The 8889-nt window shown below is 39.4% G+C and overlaps 1 protein-coding gene across 1 annotated transcript; it reads left to right on the top strand.

The window, feature by feature from the left end:
* Positions 1-489: 489 nt before the first annotated feature.
* Positions 490-2085, top strand: LOC107144088 (phosphoglycerate kinase 2-like). Its single transcript, XM_015487939.2, has one exon. The coding sequence runs from the start codon at positions 623-625 to the stop codon at positions 1874-1876; it is 1254 nt and encodes a 417-aa protein (XP_015343425.1). The 5' UTR covers positions 490-622; the 3' UTR covers positions 1877-2085.
* The last annotated feature ends 6804 nt before the right edge of the window (positions 2086-8889 follow it).

Here is an 8889-nt window from a genome sequence, read left to right as displayed (position 1 = left end):
GTATGCCCTTTACAGAAATACAAAGCAAGACAAGGAAAAAACACAACCATACTCTGTTGTCTTAAATAAAGAAGATTTCATTGACTCCTTATTTCATATTTTCCCTTTATTCGCCACTGCAGAGAGGTTTACACATGAATGTAATTTAGGTTTAACAAGTAGCAGGGTAATGAAGGCTTTGGGGGGGGGGAGGGGGAGTATTGTTTAGTTCATTCTGTTTATTATTAGTTATTATTTAGTTCATTCTGTTTCTTTAAGAACAAGAGCAATGGTCAAAGGTAATTTGAAAAGACCTTCAAGTCTTCTAGACCATTCTTACGTGATTTTCTTCACTTCCCCAACTGGGACTACACCTCTACTACATCTTCACTACCTTTTCCAATCATTTCTAAGGGGCAACTAGCAACACATTCCAAACGCAGATTGGCAGGACTCTGGACCAATGGGCAGGTCGCATTGCCTTCCCCGGGCCCACAGCTGCCACGTGGGAGACTCCGGACCCAGGAAGGGGCGGCCGAGGGGAGGCGTTAGGCAGCCCCACCAACAAGCCTCCCAGCCGCCCACCTAAGACCATCCTTCAGCACCCACAGCCAGGTGTCCACTAGCCCTTCCTGCTGCCAAGATGTCCCTTTCTAAGAAGCTGACTTTGGACAAACTGGATGTCAAAGGCAAGCGCGTCATCATGAGAGTGGACTTCAACGTTCCCATGAAGAAGAACCAGATTACCAACAACCAGAGAATCAAGGCCGCCATCCCCAGCATCAAGTTCTGCCTGGACAATGGAGCCCAGTCGGTGGTGCTGATGAGCCACCTGGGCCGGCTGGATGGCGTCCCCATGCCCGAAAAGTACTCCCTGGAGCCTGTCGCTGGCGAGCTGAAATCCTTGCTGGGCAGGGATGTGACATTCCTCAAGGACTGTGTGGGCCCAGAAGTGGAGAAGGCCTGCGCCAACCCCGAAGCCGGCTCAGTGATCCTGCTGGAGAACCTGCGCTTTCACCTGGAGGAGGAAGGCAAGGGCCAGGATGCCTCTGGGAACAAGGTGAAGGCAGAGCCCGAGAAGGTGGAAGCCTTTCGCCAGTCACTGTCCAAGCTAGGGGACATGTATGTCAATGATGCTTTTGGCACTGCACACAGGGCTCACAGCTCCATGGTGGGAGTGAATCTGCCCCAGAAGGCAGCCGGGTTCCTCATGAAGAAGGAGCTGGAGTACTTTGCCAAAGCCTTGGAAAACCCAGAGAGACCCTTTCTGGCTATCCTGGGTGGAGCCAAAGTGGCAGACAAGATCCAGCTCATCAAAAATATGCTGGACAAGGTCAACCAGATGATCATCGGTGGCGGGATGGCCTTTACCTTCCTGAAGGTACTGCACAACATGGAGATTGGTGCCTCCCTCTTCGACGAAGAGGGAGCCAAGATTGTCAAGGAGATCATGGCCAAAGCAGAAAAGAATGGTGTGAAGATTACCTTTCCCGTGGACTTTATCACGGCTGACAAGTTCGATGAGCATGCCAACATTGGAAGTGCCACTGTAGAATCTGGCATCCCCGATGGCTGGATGGGTTTGGACTGTGGCCCTGAGAGCATTAAAAAGAATGCTCAAGTTGTGTCTGAAGCCAAGCTCATCGTTTGGAATGGTCCTTTGGGAGTCTTTGAATGGGAAGCCTTTGCCAAGGGAACCAAGGCCCTCATGGATGAAATCGTGAAAGCCACCTCCCAGGGTAGTGTCACCATTACAGGGGGCGGGGACACTGCTACTTGCTGTGCCAAATGGAACACTGAAGACAAAGTCAGCCATGTGAGCACTGGAGGGGGTGCCAGTCTGGAGCTCCTGGAAAGTAAAAGCCTCCCAGGAGTAGAGGCCCTCAGCAATGTGTAACTGACAAGAGTCCCCTCCTCCTGTTCTCTGTCCTCAGCCTTTAGGTTAACTCAGTGCTCTAACATCTCAGCTTGACTTTGGTTAAAAACTACCAGATATCAAGACCCAGGAAATGGGCAGGCAGTGTGTTATCCACTTCTCCTTACATCAGGGAAAGCACTTGTTCACTTTAGCTGTGTCATGCCTTTGCCTACCCTCTTCAAGATCTCCTTTGAACCATTGGACTTCACTGCTGTGCCTTATAGGGAGGATATATTCTTAAGTTGCCCATTAAAGTGAGTTGAATATGCTGAATGACTACTTTTTTTTTTTGTATCAGTACAAACTTTATTTTTGCATGTTGTGGTAGCACCCACCTGTAATCCCAGAAGGTTGGGAAGCTGAGGAGAAGGATCATGAATTTAAAGCTAGCCTCAGCAACTTAGCAAGGCCCTAAGCAATTCAGTGAGACCCTCTCAATAAAATAATAATAAAAAAGAAGCTCTAGGGATATGACTTGGTGGTTAAAGGTACCTAGGTTCAATGCCTGGTACCCACCAAGAAAACAAACTTTATTCTTAAAAATAATACTTACCTAGAAATTCCATTTTCTAAGTTTTATCCTAAGTTAATAAAATTAAACTATAAATCTATCTGTAGTAGATTTATCTATCATAGCACTATTTATAATAGCAAAACACAGAGGGAAATTCAAGTATCTAAATAAAGATTGGTTAAAAAAATCACAAAATGCCCTTTCAGACTTTTGCAGATATTAAAAATTATGTGGTAGAACAATGTGAAGATGTGGAAATTGTTTTATGATATATTAAGTGAAAAACCGCAATTTATACAATATCACATACAAAGTGATCACATTTTAAATTTCTTAAATTATATATTTTATTCAGGGTCACTGTTGAGAAATACAAGGCCCCAGCTAAAATTTTTATGGGATGTATATCTTTATATATAATCAGTCAACAAAATTAGAATGTCAGCATCATACCAGTAGTCCAATCTTTTCCCTTTGTTTCTTTTAAAATTTTATTTTAAATTTTTATTTGTTCTTTTTAGTAATACTTAACAGCCGAATCTAGTTTGATATGTTTATACAAACATGGGATATATCTTATTCTACTTAGGATCCCAGTGTTGTGAATGTACATGATGGTGAGATTCACAGTGTTGTGTTCATATATGTTATAGGAAAGGTATGTCACATGCATTTCATTTTGTCTCCTATTCTTATCCCTCTTCCCTTAATTGTCTTTTGTTTAATCCATTGAACTTCTGTTCTGCCCCCTTTGTTGGGAGTTAGCATCCACATATCAGAGACAGCATCCAACCTTTGTATTTTGGGGATTGGCTTATTTCACTTACCATAATGGTCTCCAGATCCATCCATTTACAGACAAATGTCATAACGTCATTCTTATTTATGGCTGAGTAATACTCCATTGTGTACGTAAAACACAATTTCTTTATCCGTTTATCTGTTGATGGGTTGCTTCCATAGTTTAGCTATTGTGAATTGTGCTGCTATAAAGATTGATGTGGCTACATCACTATAGTATTTTTATTTTAACTCCTTTAGATATATATACTGAGGAGTGGAATAAGTGGGTCGATTGGTGATTCCATTCCAGGTTTTTGAGGAATCTCCATACTGCTTTCCACAGTGGTTGCACCAATTTGTGGTCCCACCAAAATATATGAGTATACCCTTTTCCCCACATTCTTGCCAACATTTATTTTTACTTTTATTCTTGTTAATTGCCATTCTGATTGGAGTGAGGTGAAATCTCAGTACACTGAGAGTAGTACTAATTTGCATTTTTCTAATTTGGTATAGATATTAAACATTTTTTCATGAATTTGTTAGCCACTCATATTTCTTCTTTTGAAGAGTGTCTATTTAATATTTGTTGATTGGATTATTTGTTTTTGTTGTTGTTGGTGGTGGTGGTAGTGGTGGTGGTGGTTTTATTTTATTTTATTTTTTTTTTTGGTGTTAAGCTTTTTGAGTTTGTTGAATATCTTAGAAATTAATACTGTATTTAAGGGGCAGGTGGCAAAGATTTTCTAGCATTCTGTAGTCTCTGTGTTCATGCTCTTGAGTGTTTCCATTGCTGTGAAGAAAGTTTTTTGTTTGATACTATCCCATTTATTAATTTTTGGTGTTACTTTTTGCACTTGTTGAGGAAGTTGCTTCCCAAGCCCATGTGGTGAAGTTGGGCCTACATTTTCTTCTAGTAGGTGCTCAGTTTCTGGTCTAAAAGCATGGATTTTCAGTTTCTCTGGCCCCATTTGTTGAAGAGATTATCTTCTTTTTTTTTCCCAATGTGTGTTTCTGGCACCTTTGTCTAATATGAGAAAACTATATTTATGTGGGTTTCTGTTTTTTTTTTATATTCTATTCCATTAATCTTCATACTTGTTTTGGTGCAGTACCATGATGTTTATGTTATTATAGCTCTGTAACATAATTTAAGGTTTGGTGCTGTGATGTTTTTCTTTTCTCATTAAGGATTGCTTTGACTATTCTGGGCCTCTTATTTTTCCAAATAAAGTTCATATAAATCATTGAAATTTTAATAGTAATTGCATTAAATCTGTGTAGTGTTTTTGGTAGCATGGCCATTTTGACAATATTAATTCTACTTATCCAAAAAAATGGGACATCTTTTGACCTTCTTAGGACTTCTTCAGTTTTTTCTTTAGTTTTCTGTTATTTAATCACAGAGGTCTTTCACCACTTTTTTTCTAGGTTTTTTAATATTTATTTTTTAGTTGTAGTTGGACACAATATCTTTATTTTATTTATTTTATGTGGTGCTGAGGATTGAACCCAGGGCCTGGCACGTGCTAGGTGCACACTTTACTGCTGAGCCACCTTCACCACTTTTGTTAGATTGTTTCCCAAGTATTTTGTTTTTTGAGGCTTTTGTGAGTTGGATAGTTTTCCTAATTTTTCTTTCAGCTCATTCACCATTGGTGTATAGAAACTCAATTGATTTATGGGTGTTAATTTTGTATCCTGCTACTTTGCTGAATTCATTTATGAGTTCTACAAGTTTTCTGGTGGAGTTTCTTTGGATCTTCTAAATATAGAATCATGTCATCAGCAAACAGAGCTAGTTTTAGTTCTTCTTTTTCTATTTATATTCATTTCATTTCATTTTTTGTGTAATTCCTCTGGCTACAGTTTCCATGACCTTGTTGAACAGAACTGGTGAAAGTGGGCATCCTAGTCTTTTTCCTGTTTTTAGAGGGAATGCTTTCAATTTTTCTTCATTTGGAAGGATGAAAAATTATTATCAATAAAAGTACTTAAATAAGCTGAGAAAATAATTACAATTCTTGGTATCATAAAAACTTTGCTAAGAGAAAATTTCTTAATATGAAAAAAGGGAATAATCGATGTATATTAAACTCAAGAAGACCATTTTTTTTAAAAAAGGAAAGTAATTATACCCATATTGTTCATGTCAATATACAAGGGTAAGTACACATATATCTGTATTAGAGAGGGAACTACAAATTAAACTCAGGATGTAAATAAAGTAGCAATTATTTTAATTTTAAGGTCAATATTATTTAATAATAAGTATTAAGCCCATATTACAGAACCCAGGTTTTGAGATAAATATGTACATAAGTATTTTGGCATTGGGAAGAATAGAGCTTTAACAACTCTTATATATATCAGAAAATAGAAAATGCAACTATAAGATGTATAGAAGAAGAAGCAAAATTACTTATGTGAAATTATTGTGATTAATTCATGAAACAAAGATGGGACACAGAACAATGCAATTAAGAAATTCATAATAATCATCTGGACTCAAAAGCACATGCCTATTTTCCCAGCTTCTTTTGAGGTAGGAGGATTGCAAGTTTAAGGCCAATCTTAGCAATTTAGCAAGACACTGTTTCAAAATAAAAAAGGCTGGAGATATAGCCTATTGCTAATGCACTACTAAGTTTAATCCTCGGTACTATAAAATACATACATATATAAAAAATAAAATAAGAGTAAAAATGCAGAGTAACTTTTTCCAGCTGTAATGTCTTATGTCATTTCACCCTGGTCAATTTTTTATATTCCAGTATTTTGAATTTAAATCGTTATACATCTGAAATTTCAGCATAGTTCAAGTACAATACAGTAATGCCTAGGTAACTCCATGAAAGAGGTAGTATTTAAGGTATACACTTAGAAAATCAGGTAAAACCCAAAGAACTAAAATTTCAGTAGTTGAACCAAGGTCAAAATATATAGTTATCTCATATAGAAGTCTAAGGCAAAATGTAGCACCTTCTCCGTTAAATCATGCAGTGAACCACACTGGTAAAGCAGTTCTGCCACTTTCAACAGGTGGATTCAACATGTTTCCTAGGTGCTTTTCTGAGATTTTGTTACTGGATTGGCAGCCTGAAGGGGGAATCTAGTGAAGGGCAATCAGTTTTCTTTTAAATGTGTTACTCAAAATGTTCAAAATTGTTTTGACTCATTCATTGGCTATTAGTTGTGAGATAAGGCCTATTTTGAAGGCCTGTTTGAGAATGTTTTCTCTCTCTAGCCTGATTTATTTTACCCAACTATAAATCAATGAATGTTATCCTTCAGGGAAAATCTACAGTTTCTGACAGACTGTTATTCTGGCTGTTCAGATATCCATGTATCCTTTTTATATAGAGAAAACACCTTTTCTCCAAGAGGTACAGTCAAATGTCTTGTCCAGTTGCTGCATCCTATTCAAATTTGGATTTCGCAGGATGATGCACAACCCTTTCAATGTGAGCCAGAAGAGAGCCCACAACAGCCTGGTAACCTGAAAAGCACTGTTATCTTTCTCATGTCTCCCGGAAACCCCATTCAATACATCCCAATATAAATTGGTAGAAAAGAAATAGAATAACTGCAATAAAAATGCTCACCCACATAAATCATTGGTTCATTAAAATTGTTTCCTAAAACTCGCATGACTTCTTCTAAAGCAGATGTGGGAGAAATAGATCACAATGAGCCACTGCACAGGATTCCTTGCTTTCTCCCTTCTGGTGCAGTTTTAGGAAATCAAGGATGTATTTATATACCACACAGTTAAAATGCCCTATCACCTATAGTTCTCATTCCATCTGTGTGGTTTTTCCTGGCTATGCTCTTTTGTGTGTGGGGGAGGGGCGGGGGGGGTGAAAGTTATACTAGTTTGCAAACAAACAAACAAACAAAAACCCAGCAAGTAACAACTGCAATGCACTTAAATTTTTCTTTTTTTGTAAGCACTTGTGTTGCAGTTTTATTCTCTTTAGGAATATGTTGTGCTTACTACAATACCATCAGGAACATTTTTACAACATTTCACAGTAGAAAAATGAATGATCGCCACCTTTCAGCCTTCTATGTCCCTTTATTTACTTTTTCCCACCTGATCCTTGAGTGTCATTTTTATGGGTTTTATTAAGACAGCTCCCACTACAGGGAGCAATTTCTACATCATTTAGCTTATAAACTAGTAGTTCTCAATCAGGGACAAATTTGTCCCATATAGGACATTTCTCAAATTCTAGAGACATTTTTGTTTGTCATATCCAGGGGGATGCTATTGGCTTCAAGTATGCATGTCTAAGATGCTACTAAACACCACACAATATACAGGATTGCCTCTTACAACATAGAATTAACCAGTCTAAAATGTCAACATCTTCATGACTGAAATCTAAAATGAAAAATTTTAAAAACATAATTGTTCAAAAAGACCATTTATTTTTTCCTCAGATAACATTCCTGGGTAATTATGGTTAAATAGACATCTCTTGAACTCACTTAAGGACCCAGTATAGCCAAACACAATTCTTTTATTATCTACAATTCACTTCCATCTCTATAAGCAGGAAGATCAATTCAAATGTTGATATGTTCCAGCTCAGTGGGCTGGGAAAGAGCAGGCATGCTTTCTTCAGGGAAGGGCATCTGAACTCATCCGCATCAACTTTGCTTACATGCCCTCAATATGAACTCAGCAATACGAACACATTCAACTGATAGGGAATGTGGGCAGTGAATTCTCAGGCTGAATGCTCATGGGCCAAGTTAAAGCTACAACTAAAAGAAAGAAGACTAAAGTTGAATGGATTCAAGATACCATCCAAAAGAAGAACCAATATAAATTTTATGATATCCTGGAAGACCCATACAAAGCATGTTTTTATAGATGATTTAGCCTAAAAAGCAACATTTTAGAGCATAAGTAAGTATCAATTATAGGCAAAAATACTTCTTGAAAGAAGTTAAAATGAATTAAGTTAACCATAATATAGACAGACGATAAACTAGCAAACAGCATTAAAAAGAAATAACAGAGGGGATCCAACATGGCAGCGAGAGGGGAGGCAGCGCTTTCAGTACCTCCTCAACAACGGGGTCAGAGAGACGCATGGATACGCTTAGATTCGACCTGCTGAGAAACTCCTAGCAAAATTCCACTAAAGAGAGACCGGCCAGGAATCGGTAGGATTTTTGGAGGTGACAGTTTGCGCTAGAGGAGTGAATCTCCGCCACGCAGTGCAGAGGTCCAGACCCGCCAGCCGCTGCCCGCGCGACTCGGCGACTGTCGGCTGCCTGCACCGGCCCCCGCGTCAGGGCGGATAGCCTCCGAGGCGCAGCGCAGCAGGAGCAGTGCAGGGACTCTAGGAAGAGGTCTCTCACCAAGCCTTCATGAAATAGCGAACCGGGAGCTGAAACCAACCAGAGACAGACCAGTCCCACCCCTCCCTTCGGACACTCCGGCAAGGAGCCTGGGGACCGCCATAGCAGAGAGGTGACATCACCAAAGTTCTGCCGACAGAATTCCTTCCCAGCGGAATCCACCTTAGCAGGTGTGTAACTCCCACCCACTCCAGATACAAGCAGCCAGGAAACCTCGGGAATCTCTCCGGGGGCGTGTCTGTAGGGAAGCAGAGGGGATTCCAGATCCCCACCTCCCCTTAACACCAGCGGCGACACCCAAGATCTTAGCCGCTAGTTT

Source organism: Marmota marmota, unplaced genomic scaffold (assembly GCF_001458135.2).
Source record: "Marmota marmota marmota unplaced genomic scaffold, marMar, whole genome shotgun sequence".
NCBI lineage: Eukaryota > Metazoa > Chordata > Mammalia > Rodentia > Sciuridae > Marmota > Marmota marmota.
This window is presented reverse-complemented; position numbering and strand designations above follow the sequence as displayed.